Source organism: Phaseolus vulgaris, chromosome 8, assembly GCF_000499845.2.
Source record: "Phaseolus vulgaris cultivar G19833 chromosome 8, P. vulgaris v2.0, whole genome shotgun sequence".
Taxonomy (NCBI): domain Eukaryota; kingdom Viridiplantae; phylum Streptophyta; class Magnoliopsida; order Fabales; family Fabaceae; genus Phaseolus; species Phaseolus vulgaris.
In genome coordinates, this window is record NC_023752.2 from 23,024,489 (window position 1) to 23,040,195 (window position 15,707).

Here is a 15,707-nt window from a genome sequence, read left to right on the forward strand (position 1 = left end):
AAAAAGAAGTCAATTTTTTTCTGCACTTCCGGCACTTCTATAGAAAACATAAAAATTATAACTTTACCCTTATAATTTTTGTATTCCGAATAGAATTAGATATATATTTTTTGGATATGAAAATATATTTTTAACTTTTAGAATTCGAAATATGATTATATTTCAAATTTATAATTCAAAATGTATTTTTTTTTAAAATTTTAGAATTCGAAATATAATTTTTTATTTTAAATTTTATAAAAAGTATGAATTATACAATTCAGAAATGAGAGAAAAGAAACCATGCACCTTTTGTTGAAAGGTATTTTTGAAAATTAAATATTTATGGAGATGCATGAAGGAACTGTGAGGTGGAGGAAGAAATTGCCTAAAAAGAATGGTCCGCGTTTTGCCTAATGATGTGCCAGCCCAACTAATCCGGCACTGTATACATCTGAAAAATATTTTATTATGAATTTTTTATATATATATATATATATGCATAAAAAAGTAACATGGTAACATGGATACCCTAACAACCCCGACACTATGTAGGGGAAAACCAAATCATACGCGAGTTTGTAAAAATGGTAATATCTAGACATGTGGAAAATTATAAAAGTAAACAGAAATTGTATTCTCACATAAATTGAAATTATATTGACAAAATAAGATAAATAATTAATAGAATAAAAAAAATTTAAAAAAATATTATAAGTAGTTGATCTACGTGCGTAGGACACGCTTTTCTTTTTCAGTTCTGGTATTTCCTTAAATTCTACTTTTCCTTTTCTTAGCCTCTCAGTTTTTCAACCTTTTGACCCCTTTCATTCCAATCAATTGAATAATCAGTCACAATCACTTTCCTCTTCCCTTATACACACCAATTCCCCTTTTAATTTTTTTTTCTTTCAAAATGGGTCCCATCGTCTGTCAGCGCTATTGGGCCCAAGTAATTGATCATCTTTTCTTCATATAATTCCAAGTTAGCATATTTCTCTCTTCCGTCGTTCTGGGTTTGATTTGCATTAATTAATTAACTGGTTTGTTTAATTGTTGGTTATTTTTTATCATTATTTAATTTCACAATACTTGTTTTCTTTTTGATTACTTTGCTTATAGCTGAGTTGAGCTTCGTTAAATTGTAAGTGTTGGTTTCTGCTTTTATGCATTCATGTGCATGCATTAGCTCTTTCCTCTAGAATCTGGATATCTGTTTTCTTCTTTCTTACATCATTCCCCTTGCTACCTTTTGTCTCTTACCTTCAAATAATTTTTCATCGGTATCAATATTCTATCTGTATTATCGTTTATTTATAAGGAAAAGAAGAATTAAAATTAGTTTCACTCTTTTTCTTTTTTTTTTCTTGTTTGGGAGTGTTAAGGAATATATCTTCAATCAGCATTGCGTATTGGCTTTAGCAATGTGTTTTGTTCCTGGCATCATGTGTTGTTTGCTCCTTTGTTGGGTTCTCTTTCAGGTAAATATCTCTAGAATGTTTTGGAACATCTCATTTTTTTCTAATTTTTGTTGTGTTTAGGTTCATCATTTAGAGTGAGTCAGCATAACTCCCCAGAGTAGCAGTGGTATTATTATTTTGTGAAGATGGTACTGGGAATAAGATCAAAGAGTAGAAAAACTGTCTCAGTCCAAGTTCACTACACAATCCATGTTCAGGAGATCAATCCTTGGCCTCCTTCACAATCACTGAGATCTGTGCAAACGGTATTACTGCAATGGGAAAACGGTGATCAAATTTCTGGGTCTCTAGCATCCACTGCTGGCATCGGAAAGATCCAATTTAATGAATCTTTTAGGCTTTCAGTTCTTATGTGGCGAGAAGCATCCAAGAAAAGCAAACACCGTGAAAGTTTTCAGAAGAACTACTTGGAGTTTAGCTTGTATGACAAGACAACAAAGAGTCAACTATTGGGATCAGCCACGGTAAACTTTGCAGATTTTGGGATTATTAAGGAAACTAAAGCCTTAAGCATTGTATTGAACTGCAAGAAGAGCTCCAAGAATTCTTCACAGCCATTTCTTTATATTAGTATTCAGCCATTTGATACAGAATGTTCTAGCTCATCACCAAGCAGCAGCCTGTCAAAAGGGTTGTCACTAGACAAGGAAGGAAGTGAATCGGTATCACAGTCACTAAAAGATGACGACGATGTTGAAATTGTCTCTTTTACTGATGATGATAATGATGAGTTCCATTCAAATACCTTCCAAACTATCAGATCTGATTCCAAGACTACTGGAGGTTTGTCCCCTCTAAATGAAAAAGTACTTAAGTTTTTATCTTCGAATTGTGCTTAATGCAAATATTTCAAACATCACCCCCTTTTTCAAAGGGTATGGATATTATCAAGTTATTGTTATGATTTGGTAGTAATTAATTTCATTCCTGCTTAGACCTTATTGAGCTGGATTTTGCCCAATAAAAGACCGCTATGATGCTTAACTATTTGTTGTGTTATTAATATATTGTATTCCTCTTTACTTTTGGTATGCCATACATTAATCACATACATCCACATGGTCATTGCGTTTAATTGTTAACTGGAATGCAAAATGCAGTGTGCTGCTGCAATTCATGTTGTTTTGATCATACTATATTCAGGATATCAGATGACATTATGAAACTAATTTTGTATATCAATTACCTCTATGGTTGGTTTTTAATTGTTAATTTAGCCCAACAAAAAATGATCAAATGTTTGAACTCTAAATGTATTGACATGTAATCCTTTTTAAATGTTAATCAGATAGATAGGGTCTTTTTGGGTAACTTCTTTGTAAACACTTATAGGAGAAGAAAATAATAAGGAAAAATTAAATATACTTTCTTTGATAGCTAAAATTAACTTAAGGCTAAATTAATTGTAATAGATCTATCATATTAGCTTCTCTAATAGCTTATTTTAAACATATGCGTAAGTTAATTTTAGTTTAGAGAAATTTATTTTACTTTTGTTTCTTATTCGGTATTCTATAAGTGTTCTTGGAGAAGTTTATTGAAACATACCTATAGTGAAAGAACTAGATAGAACTATACAGATGCATTACTGGTGACAGTTTTTCTATTGATTATCTGATCTCTAGACCAATAATAATCGATATAGCTAAACAATTGTCTAGTTCTGCCATATTAACAGCCTGTTGCCATTTGATTTCAGGCAGTATCAAAATCAGCGGAGGAGGAACAGAAGGAACTCATGGAGAATTTGTTCAGCCTGCAGAAAGTACTACTTCTAGCTTAGTTGGAAACTCAGAGAGTCAAGCACCCACACACAATGGCATTAAATCTCCCCCTTCGTCTACAATTCTTGGCTCAGACATGGGAAATGCTGCTGATGGCAGCCCTTCATTGCCTAAAATTTCTGAGGAAACTGTCGAACTTTCTAATGCGATTTCTGAAATTCAAGAAAGCATTCAACAATCTTCTTCTTCACGCATTTCGTCAAGTATGCAACCAAACTTTGAAAGACCTTTCGAATTTCAAGTAACGCAAGAGAGTAGCGTGATTCAAGAAGATGACACAAGAGATGAGAGACTAAATAAAGATGCTCTAGAGAAAGTTAGCTGTGCTTCGGACACTGGGGTTATGGAGGACAAAGAGAAAATGGAGGAGCAAAGAATAGAACAAAAACAGTTTCTCGAGAGGAATGAACTCTTAGAAAATGAGCTCAATAGGTTTTCCAATGATGATTCTACGAAGAAAGGGAATTTAAATAATACTACTCTTCTAAACGAGAAACCACATGGGAGAGGACAAAAGCAGCTTAATGAGAAGAATGAACCTTTAGAAAATGAGCTCAATAATGTTTCCAATGATGATCCTACGATGAAAAGGCATTTATATAGTACTGCTCTTAGAAATGAGAAACTGCATGGGAAAGGACAAAAACAGTTTACAGAGAGGAATGAACCTTTAGAAGATGGGCTCAATAAATTTTCCAATGATGATTCTATGAAGAAAGGGAATTTAAATAGTACTACTCTTCCAAATGAGAAACTACATGGGAAAAAAGAAAGACAGTTTACTGAGAGGAATGAAGCTTTAGAAAATGAGCTCAATAATTTTTCCATTGATGATTCTACGAAGAAAGGGAATTTAAATAGTACTTCTCTTTTAAACGAGAAACCACATGGGAAAGGACAAACACAGTTTACAAAGAGGAATGAACCTTTAGAAAATGAGCTCAATAAATTTTCCAATGATGATTCTATGAAGAAAGGAAGTTTAAATAGTACTTCTCTTTTAAACGAGAAACCACATGGGGAAGGACAAACACAGTTTACTTTTACTGATAGGAATGAACCTTTAGAAAATGAGCTCAATAACTTTTCCAATGATGATTTTACGAAGAAAGGGTATTTAAATAGTACTATTCTTCCAAACGAGAAACTACATGGGAAAGGACAAACACAATTTACTGAGAAGAATGAACCTTTGGAAAATGAGCTCAGTCATTTTTCGATTGATGATTCTATGAAGAAAGGGAATTTAAATAGTACTTCTGTTTTAAACGAGAAACCACATGGGAAAGGACAAACACAATTTACTGAGAAGAATGAACCTTTGGAAAATGAGCTCAATAAATTTTCCAATGATGATTCTACGAAGAAAGGGAATTTAAATAGTACTACTCTTCCAAACGAGAAACTACATGGGAAAAAAGAAAGACAGTTTACTGAGAGGAATGAACCTTTAGAAAATGAGCTCAATAACTTTTCCAATGATGATTCTACGAAGAAAGGGAATTTAAATAGTACTACTCTTCCAAACGAGAAACTACATGGGGAAAAAGAAAGATTGTTTATCGAGAGGAATGAACTCTTAGAAAATGAGCTCAATAGGTTTTCCAATGATGATTCTACGAAGAAAGGGAATTTAAATAGTACTATTCTTCCAAATGAGAAACTACATGGGGAAAAAGAAAGATTGTTTATCGAGAGGAATGAACTCTTAGAAAATGAGCTCAATAGGTTTTCCAATGATGATTCTACGAAGAAAGGGAATTTAAATAGTACTTCTCTTTTAAACGAGAAACAACATGGGAAAGGACAAACACAGTTTACTGAGAGGGATGAACCTTTAGAAAATGAGTTCAATAACTTTTCCAATGATGATTCTATGAAGAAAGAGAATTTAAACAGTACTTCTCTTTTAAACGAGAAACCACGTGGGAAAGGACAAACACAGTTTACGGAGAGGAATGAACCTTTAGAAAATGAGCTCAATAACTTTTCCAATGATGATTCTATGAAGAAAGAGAATTTAAATAGTACTTCTCTTTTAAACGAGAAACCGCATGGGAAAGGACAAACACTGTTTACGGAGAGGAATGAACCTTTAGAAAATGAGCTCAATAACTTTTCCAATGATGATTCTATGAAGAAAGAGAATTTAAAGAGTACTTCTCGGTTAAACGAGAAACCACATGGAAAAGGACAAACACAGTTTACTGAGAGGAATGAACCTTTGGAGAATGAGCTCAATAATTTTCCTAATGATTCTAGGAAGAAAGGGGATTTAAATAGTACTGCTCTTCTAAACGAGAAACCACAACACCCAAGATTGATGAATGATAAAATTCCTCTACAATCTGCTGAGAACTGTGAGCAAATCAGCAATCAGACCCATAATCAGGCAGAGGAAATTAGTACTATGAATGATGTATATGTTGGTACTGCTTGCCATGAAGACATTAATACGAGTGGCAGCTTTCTTAGCAATAAAACTGAATTGAAGGCCGAAGTTGAAATGCTTCGAGAAGAGCTGAGGGAAGCTGCTGCTCTTGAAGTTTCAATGTACTCAGTTATTGCTGAACATGGTAGCTCATCAAACAAGGTCCATGCACCTGCTCGGCGCCTTTCTAGATTCTATTTCCATGCTTGTAGAGTTGGGTCCCCTGCTACAATAGCTAGTGCAGCCCAGAGTGCTGTCTCGGGATTTGTTTTGGTTTCAAAAGCATGTGGAAATGATGTTCCAAGGTATACAAAACTTGATTTCATAATTTTCTTAACTATAAATAACATAAAATGTTCAGGAATAACTGAAGATCTTGTTTTATGAATCTAAAAGTAGTGCAAAAATTTTGGAAAAAAACATAGCCTAAGATGACTTGCACAGTGAGAAATTGTGTGTATGAAATCCACAATAGAGTTCATCTTATATAAATACAGATCATGCCTATAAATAATATTCTAATAAAATGTTCCTATTATTATAAAGATTCTAATTAAACAAGGAAATGTATCAGAATATAAAAAAAAATCCAAGGGATATTTCTTATATTTCTAAGATAGTATCTTAAGATATTTCTAACACTCCCTCAATTTGAAGCTTGCATAGCTTTAGTTTGTTACGAGAAAATAATTCAAATACCCACAAATTAAAAATTGAAAACATAAAAATTAAGCTCCGCCTAAGACAATAGTTGGAAAAGAAACTCAGATGTTGGAGAAGTTGGAAAGAAAAATTGCTTAGCCAGATAGCTGGAATGATCATGAGCCTGGTAAACAATTCATGGCAAGAAAAGCAAGTCCTTCCCAAAACTACATTTGGAAGCTTCAAACTATTATTATTAGAAACCCACAAATTTTAAACTGTAAACTAAGTTTGATAATAACTTTTGGGATAGAAACAAGGTCAGTGCATATATAGGCGAAGGCGGGGCCAGATTAGTGCTTCTAGGACATATATGAGGCCAATGCAATTGAGAAAAAACTGGGACCAGAGTATCTAGGACAAAGTTGAGACCTGTGGATCTGGACAACCAAGCCCATATATTTGGGATAAAACCGAGGCCTGTGCATAGGGTGTGTCAATGGAAAAGTCTACACGGTCAAAGAAACTTCGAGCTAGAGTGACAAATCAAATTAGGACTTAATGTAAAAGTGATAGTCCATGCTGGACACAGTAGACAAGGTGAAAGAGGTGGCTAATTAGATAGTCATGCTGGAAACAATAGACAAGGCGGAAGAGGTAACTGAATGGAGTTCTACCTTTTATGCTTTTAGGAACTCAATAGCAAAATAGGCACATAGCATGTCATGAGGATGGTACTGTTCCATTACCATGTTTAAAAAGGGGGGAAAAAAGATGGAAGAGATTCTAGAAATTGTGTATGGACTACAGAACAAAGTCCATTCTGTATTAACTAATTAAAAATTTATAATAATAAATACAAAAAACTATAGAAGATTTCATTCCTATATACAGGATATTATATGTCTATAAATCATATTCTAATAAATATGATTCTAATCAGATATCCCTATAGTTTAAAGATACTGGTTAAATAAGGAAACAAACCAAAATATAAGATAAGAATAAATTCTAAGATATCATCTATGATACTCTAAAGTATTCTAAGATAATATCTTCAGATATCTCTTATATTTTTAACACAAAATTTAGAATAGGTAGAGGAAGAAAACATTAGCACAAATAACTACAGAAGACATTGATCTAAGATGGTAAATGGAATTTTTGTCAGTTAACTGAAAATTTGGCTTTTTCTTAAATGCAATGGCATTGTTTGATTAATGTATCCAACTCCAGCAGAGTAAGTGATTGTTGTATATCTAATGAAATTTGATTTATTTAACATCAGTTTCAAAAAGACCTGTGGATACTTCTCACTACAATCATTTATTTTATAATATTTCTTAACTTAATGTTTCTTAACCATGAATAGGTTGACATTTTGGTTCTCAAATTTATTATTGCTGAGAGCAATTGTGAGCAAGGAAGTTGAAAATATACCCTTTGGTGATGGTTCATGCATCAACAGTGAATGTGATGCGGTTGGCAACACTCTTCATGAAGAAGAAAAAGACAAAGAAAAACAATTTCATAGCTGGGAGGATCCAAAAACATTTTTAATTGCATTAGAAAAGGTTGAAGCATGGATATTCTCTCGAATTGTTGAGTCTGTCTGGTGGCAGGTTGAATCCTAACCATTCATATTCTCCTTCTATTTCTTCTTATTATTCTGCTTCTTTATCTCCACTCTGAAAACTTTGATTTGAAACTAAAAGCGCTTTTTCATTTTCCTGATATTTTTTTATGCTTGCTCCCCAGACTCTTACACCATACATGCAGTCTGCAGCTGCAAAGAGCTCTAATTCTAAGAAAGTAGATGAAAGAAGACCCCGTGTGGGTGATCCAGATCAGGGAAGTTTTTCTGTTGATTTATGGAAAAGAGCTTTCAAGGATGCATGTGAAAGGCTTTGCCCTGTTCGAACTGGTGGTCATGAGTGTGGCTGCTTGGCTGTGATAGCTAGATTGGTACAATTTAAAGTAGATATTTCTAGATGCAATGTATTGAATGCTGGATTTCAGGATATTCAACTTTTTATACATGCGTATGGGTTAGATGTATATGTGGTTTATATGATATGACAAAACATATAGCTTGGTGTCTTTGTCACTACTTTATATGGTTGGAAGTAATGGTAACGGGGTATTTATTTAAAATTACAAAATCATTTGTTCTTTCAATTCTCTAAATTTTGTAAAACCACCAGGGTGGTGGTGTTGATGTTCTTGTGAAGGTGCTAGTATACATAAATTAAAAGCTAAAATAGACATGATCTAAGCTTCTGGCTGATTTGGTTCCAGACTTGGACTATTTTGTTATTGTTAATTGTGTAGGGAATGGGTGGAAATCATTTTTGGGCCAAAACCTGATCCTAAGCTCTGGCTGATTTGGTTCCTGACTTGGAAAATACCCTCTTTCACCATGTGGTCATGACTGCAATCATCACCATGCCAATTCTAGATAATATATGAATTTTTATGTCACAAAACAATTTTAATAAGTTATTTAGCTAAGATTTCATAGTTGTTGGCTAATTTCTGATAAATAAAGATATTTTAGACAGGCTGGAATAGAAGTGCAGTTCATAGTGTTTTTGATCTCTCCATCACTCTATTCTTTCTCTCTATCCTGTTCTTCTCCCCTTTTCCCCTCTCTTTCCCCCTTTTAGTTTCTTTCTCTTTCCCACCTAAACTCTACATCGGATGAAAACCATTTTGGGCTGCTTTCGGGTTGATTTGATTCTTGATAGTTGAGAACTTGAGGAAACATAGGCCTCTTCCATCTGTTCATTCTATATTATTTACTTCTTGTCAATACTTTGCGTGTAGAATTACTTATATCAGTGGTTTATTCTTGAAAAGTTCCAGGTTGTATAGATGTACATATTATTATTTTCTCTGAATGCTAATATTGTGTCTATTGGTTCCAATCTTCAGAAGGCGAGAAATAAAATAAAATGCAGCCTGATTGAAATAAGACTGTTTTTGTGGTTGTAGGTGATGGAGCAGTTGGTTAGTAGACTTGATTTGGCAATGTTCAATGCTATTCTTCGGGAATCCGCTGAAGAGATGCCCATGGATCCTGTATCTGACCCCATTAGTGATTCTAAGGTTCTTCCTATTCCAGCTGGAAAATCAGGCTTTGCGGCTGGTGCACAACTGAAGAATGCTGTGAGTTATGAAACTTTTTTGTCCTATGCCTTCTTTCTTTCAAAAGACACAGAGTTGATTATAATCTTCATACATTTTTCACCTCTAAGGTTTGCTTCCTCTGTAGCACAGCAATACGCTTTACTAAGAATTTGGGAATTACTATCTGATCAAAGATGTGAAGTATTTTATGATGTTTTAGTATAAGAGTTTAGAAAACAAACATAATCCTAATAGTTCTTGAATCTTAATAAACAAAATGCTACTGTAATACAAAGTGGATATTAGAGACAAACTCTAAATGTTTTACTTGTTTCACCACGAGAAAATAAATTTAATGTCCCGAGTGTATATTTTGAATTCATCAACCTCTTGAAAGACTCTTAAAATTCAAAGCTTGTGAATTTGGATGCATTACTAATTAGAATTATGAAGTTTCTTTTTCCCGAGCAGCCCCTCATCTTAAAACATGTCTTCTCAAGTTTAATTTATACATTTTACCTGTAAATTTGTTGCATGATGGCACAAAATGGAATAAATTCTGTTAATTATAAAATCAGTGATGCAAACACGTGTTGGGCAATGAACTGCAAATATAAAAAAAGAATGTAGCAGAAAAAAGCATGCTGAGGTGGATGAGTGCGTACACAAGAAAAGAAAGAGTAGGAGCGAATGTATCCTATGAGAAAGTTATAGGTGCGTCAACTCAAGAGAAGTTGATGGAAAGTGGCTTAGTTTATTTGAATTAGAGGCTTCAGTTAGAAAAGTGTATCAAATGGAAGTTACTCCAACCAAAAAGAGTGAAGAAAGACCTAAGAAAACTCGAGAAATCGTTTAGAAAGACCCTCCGGTAAATGGTTCTACTGATAATTGGTTCTTGATGGAGCTTAATATCTATGTAGTCAATCTTAATAAGAAGAACTTTGACAACCGCACATTGAAAAATACCAATTTACAACTGTGATTTGACACAATATAATTTCAAAATTGTTCTATTTTAGCAAAAAATTATTTCTCCCTAGTTGTAATTTGGTGCAGAGTTGTTAACATATCAGCACCTTAATAAAATAAGTTGGTTGCAATTCCATGAAGGATATGCGATGTTTGTTCTCTTTGGTAACTTTTTATTATCTGCACTCAGATTGGTGACTGGTCAAGATGGCTTTCAGATTTATTTAGCATTGATGATAGTGAGTCCTGCGAAGTTAGCAATGAAAACGATGAACCCAAATGTGAATCATCCTTCAAACCTTTTCTTCTCCTCAATTCCTTAAGCGATTTGATGATGCTTCCCTTGGACATGCTTGCAGATGAGTCTATGAGAAAAGAGGTTGGATCAAACTTCTTTATTGTTGACTTGTCTTTCTTCTTTTCATTTTTAATGCTTTGAGAAACTAATTATAAACGTATCATGCAAACAATTCTGCAGGTTTGCCCTAGATTTGGCATTTCATTGATTAAACGAGTTCTCAACAATTTTGTTCCTGATGAATTCTCCCCGGGGCCTATCCCGGATGCTGTTTTCGATGCCCTTAACAATGAGGTTGGTTAATGTTTAGCATGCTTGGTGAAAATAAGAAGCAATAAGTGTGATGTAGGAATGGATTGTTGAAATTTCTACATTCTAATTTCTGTCTTTTTGTTGTATTGGATATTGTTATTTTAGGATATTGAGGATGATGAAGGGGCCATTACAAGTTTGCCATGTTCTGCTGGTGCCACGTTCTATGCACCACTTCCAGCTTCTTCAATTGTAGTGATGCTACAAGAAGTGGGAACCAAAACTTCACTGAGAAGTGGGTCATTTGCGCTCAAAAAATTATATACCAGTGATGATGAACTTGATGAGTTGGATTCACCACTTTCTGCTCTTGGCATGGATGAATCCAAGGAAAAGTCTGCACTAGTTAAGGGAGGCCGTAAGGTTGTACGATATGAGCTCTTGCGGGAATCGTGGAAGAGTAGTGAATGATGACTCTGTTCCTATCAGTGTTTTTTTCCTTGTACAAAATATGCATTTATTTACTATTTAGCCCACTATATTCTCCATTTGTTTTTAAAATAAAAATATTGTCCTTGTAATCTTATTCCAGTTTGATGGATATAAGACAAAATTCATGTATCAAATTTCATTCCTCCACGACTGTATTTTATTTTAGACAGACTAATAAAATTGTGCAAATGCAACCTATTAATATTTAAATCAATGGATATAATTTTAGACTTTATTTTTTAAGTTGCATTCCTCTACTTTTCGAGGATATTTTAGTTGCAGTGGGATGAAGAGCAATGAAAAAATGACCATAATAAAAGAAATTTGAATTGGTATAACTTTCTAAACTAAACTGATTATTAGATGAGTTATTTTATAAATTATTTTAAAAGAAAAAAGGAAATAAATCAAAATAACTTAACTTATATCCATATTAAAAATAATTTCTTTTAAAATTTATACGAGAATCCTTTTACAAATAAAATCATGCATAAACAAATTTGAACTAATAAAAGTTAATTTCATAGAATATTTGTCAGCCTATATTAACTTATCTTTTCGAAAGGAATAAATTAGTTAGTACACGCATATATGTTCAAAGTTAATTTTTTCTACTTTCAACAGTTATATATATTTTCAAATATAACCTAATTTATTATGTCATTAACCCCTGATTTTCCCACATTAAATTAAAATGAAGTTTGACTTGATGAATGAGTTTGAAATTTTGACGAAACTAAGAAGGGAACTTCCTGCAGATTGAAATCATTATACTTGTGACTTGCTATGCATATTTGGAGATTTTTTTTAAAATGAAAATTTATTACTTAATTCTTCAGTCCCGCATAATATTTGTTAGGTACACCGTTCACTCACTAATAACATGAGTTGAATAATTTTATTTTATTTTTTAAATATTATATAATTAAAAAAATTAAATGTTAAAACCATATATTATAATTTTTTTAAAAATATTATAAATCAGCATTCAACTATATTGATATTCTGTAATCCGGAGAAGGAAAAATTTACTGCATGAAAAATGAGTTTTGAATTGATTATCCCAGGGAAGAAAAGGACGCATGATAGGGTGAAATATGATGAATAGAAGTATGAATGTTAGTATTGTGTGAAGATCCTAGTTTTGAGAGCAAGCAAATGTTGTGTATAATTATTATGGGGTCAACTTTCTATTATTGGTTCATTCTCCTTTTCACGTTTCCTCTTTTATTCTTTCGTCAACGAGCACTTTTCCTGCATTGTCTGAGCTATAATTTTGGGTAGCCATATATTAACAAGTTCTTGTAGCCTGCAATGAATCCACTTTGATGGTTTATCCTTGTTCCGTTTGCCATTGATCATAAAGAACTAGATTGAATAGAATTGATGTATTAAGAGAAGTGCATTGATAAAGAAGTAGTTAAAAATTTGATTTGAGTAGTAATGGGTAGCCTATTCCTGGAGCAAATAAAAAAGCAGACAACAAATTTCCTACAGGAAAAGTACAAATCTGCTAGGATGACATTTACTGATGTTACTAAAGCTGAATTGTAAGTGCATGTGAATAAACAGGGCAATGGATGATTTATGATAACAGTAGTTTATATGTTGTACTCACCAAATAACTAAACTAGTAAATGTATGGTTAATTCATGTTCCTAGTTTCCAAAAAGACTTGCATTGCATCTCTGGGATTAGAGAGGCATTAACAAATAATACTAAATGATTAGGCTGGCAGAGGAAGCAACAAATAAGGATGACTGCAGTCCTGATGCCAAAACTATGACCAGAATTGCCGAGGCATCATTTGACATAGATGACTATTGGAGGATTGTTGATATTCTTCGTCAAAGGTATGCATCTTCATTCAGACCCTTTGCCATAAATTTTTAAGCTCATTAATTATTATACATTTCAATTTTATACATGAGTTTATATCCACTGGTTTTACTATATCATTTAAAGTGCAGGTTGTACAACGTGGATTGGGAGCAATGGAGGCAAGCATACAAAGCACTGGTTCTTCTGGAATTCTTGCTCACCCATGGCCCTCGAGAGTTTTCTAAAGAATTTCAATGTGATGTAGAAATTATTGAAGAACTAGGAGGGTTTACTCATATTGATGAAAAAGGGTAAACATTAAATCTGAATCCTGTTATTTGTGGTAAATAATACAGGTTTTTGTTTTTGAAGTATATAACAAGTTAAAAATTGAAAAGATGAGGAAAATGCATATAAGGCTGGAAAATAAAGACAAAAGTTGCAGAAGTGCCTCAGTGCTAGGTAGAAAAATGGCAACAAGTTTGGAAAATAAAACAAAAGAAAAAGTATGAAATCATAAACTGAAACACATGGGAGCTAAAAGATTTCCATTTTTAGGTATACTTTAGTTTCTTATGAGTAATTTGATTTTGGTTTTCATTCATATGCACGAATCAAATTCAGATTTAATTGGGGATCCAGAATGCAAAAGCTATCAGACGAAATCGTGAAACTTTTACAGGAAGCAGAAGCTCTGACAGAAGCACGTTTGAAGGCTCTGAAAATAACAAATGGAATAGAAGGGTTTGGAAGTTCAGTGAAGTGTCCATCTCCAACATCGTCATCATTTTATTCATTTTCCACCACAAGTACCCCTGCTACCATATTTCACTCTAATCACTCAGACTCCATAGGAAATAATGGCAATATTATATTGCTACCACCAAGGGATTTAAAGCATGTGAGAAAAAACCACCTTTGGAAACGTTTTGCAGATGAGGAGAAGAATATTTTGGTTGAGTCTAAGGAAGATGAAGATGTGGAAAAACCAAAAGGATTTGTAGGTGAAATTTGCTCAAAGATCTCTGGTATCAGTCCCGTCAAAGGAGAAAAACGTGGAAAGGTTGAATTTAGATGCCTCTCGGATGTTGGGAGCAAAGTCAACCAAAAGAAATTTGATCGCCAATACTCACTTTGGTTTTGAAGGGAGACAATGTTGTAATTGCATCATATTTTATTGTGTCTTTCTTCAAATCCCTGTTTTATATAAGATTCAGATTTTAATTTGAAAATTTTCACCACCCTGATACATTATCAGTTCCTCTTAATAAAAATACATTATACTTAAATTTAAGAACTTTTTTAAAACATCCCCATTAAATACATCTTACTTGTAATAAAGAAATTATTATAATGGATTTTTATCGTGTATTTTATTTGTAATGGTATTGATATATTCACAATATATATAAGGTGTTGTATTCAGTCATTTATTTATTTGTTTTGTTTTTTCATTGTCTTTTAGTTTTTTTCATTTCGTTTTAATTTTTTTCATTCTTCACGGAGTTGGTTACAAAAGCATGAGCATGTAATCTTTGATGGTGTTTTAAATCATGTTTTCGTTCTTACTTGGCAACAAATTGCGTATAATGTTTTAAACATCATTTATGTATCTTAGTATTTCAACTATGATTTTGGTTGAATTTGTTATTGTGATATGATCAACTCATTTTTGTTCACTCTGTATTACAAGTATTTTTCACTCTGTATTACAGGTTTTTAATGTCATCTCTATATCTTAGTCTTTAATATGTGATATTGGTTGCATCTATTATTGTGATCTGTTCATCTCATTTTTGTTTACTCTGTATTACAGGTTTTTAACATCATTTTTGCATCTTAGTCTTTGAATTGTGATTTTGGTTACATTTATTATTGTGATCGGTTGAACTCATTTTGTTCACTCTGTATTACAGGTTTTTAACGTTGTTAATGTATTTTAATCTTTCAACGGTGTTTTTTTGCATCTCTTATTTTGTGTGTTAATCCATTACTTTCATTGATAGTTGAGGGACGTTAGGTTTTCGTGGAGGTAAATTGCTCATTATTTTCAATGTTGTCATTAAATACATTTATTATGGTTTATTGCTTTATGTCATTTCACTCAAGAGTTCTGACTTGACCCTTACCATACCGTAAACAAAGTCTTTTCAGCTTTTAATTTCATAATACATATTAATATTAATTTTCTTTAAATTATTAATTTTTAACATTATTTTAAGTTTTTAATTTTGAAATGTGATAACAGTAAGGATGTGAATCTTTCGAGAATGAATTACCCAAATGTGTTAACTAAAAGTGTGTTCTAAATACAATTCTTGACACTATTTATTTTTTATTCACAACCTTCTGTCATCCTTTGTTTTGTTTCTCTTTTTTTATTTCGTATTCCTTTTTCATCTTCATTTTTATTGGTAATATTATTCTTT

The 15,707-nt window shown here is 32.7% G+C and overlaps 2 protein-coding genes across 5 annotated transcripts; both read left to right on the forward strand.

Annotated features, from left to right (window-relative positions):
* The first annotated feature begins 722 nt into the window (after positions 1-722).
* LOC137825466 (uncharacterized) lies at positions 723-11,604 on the forward strand. Of its 4 annotated transcripts, none has more exons than XM_068631130.1 (9): positions 723-964; positions 1,521-2,243; positions 3,160-5,980; positions 7,690-7,939; positions 8,076-8,282; positions 9,312-9,485; positions 10,606-10,794; positions 10,894-11,007; positions 11,131-11,604. In XM_068631130.1, exons 2-9 carry the CDS (start codon positions 1,586-1,588, stop codon positions 11,434-11,436), a joined length of 4,719 nt encoding a protein of 1,572 aa, XP_068487231.1. In that variant the 5' UTR covers positions 723-964; positions 1,521-1,585; the 3' UTR covers positions 11,437-11,604. The 4 variants fall into 4 exon arrangements, with proteins under 4 accessions (XP_068487231.1, XP_068487233.1, XP_068487232.1 ...); XM_068631132.1 differs by having other exon boundaries at positions 805-931; XM_068631131.1 differs by having other exon boundaries at positions 959-1,022.
* Positions 11,605-12,900: 1,296 nt separating this feature from the next.
* On the forward strand, positions 12,901-15,121 carry LOC137824777 (uncharacterized). The gene is made up of 5 exons (XM_068630456.1): positions 12,901-13,007; positions 13,188-13,310; positions 13,428-13,589; positions 13,903-14,341; positions 15,095-15,121. Exons 1-5 carry the CDS (start codon positions 12,901-12,903, stop codon positions 15,119-15,121), a joined length of 858 nt encoding a protein of 285 aa, XP_068486557.1.
* The last annotated feature ends 586 nt before the right edge of the window (positions 15,122-15,707 follow it).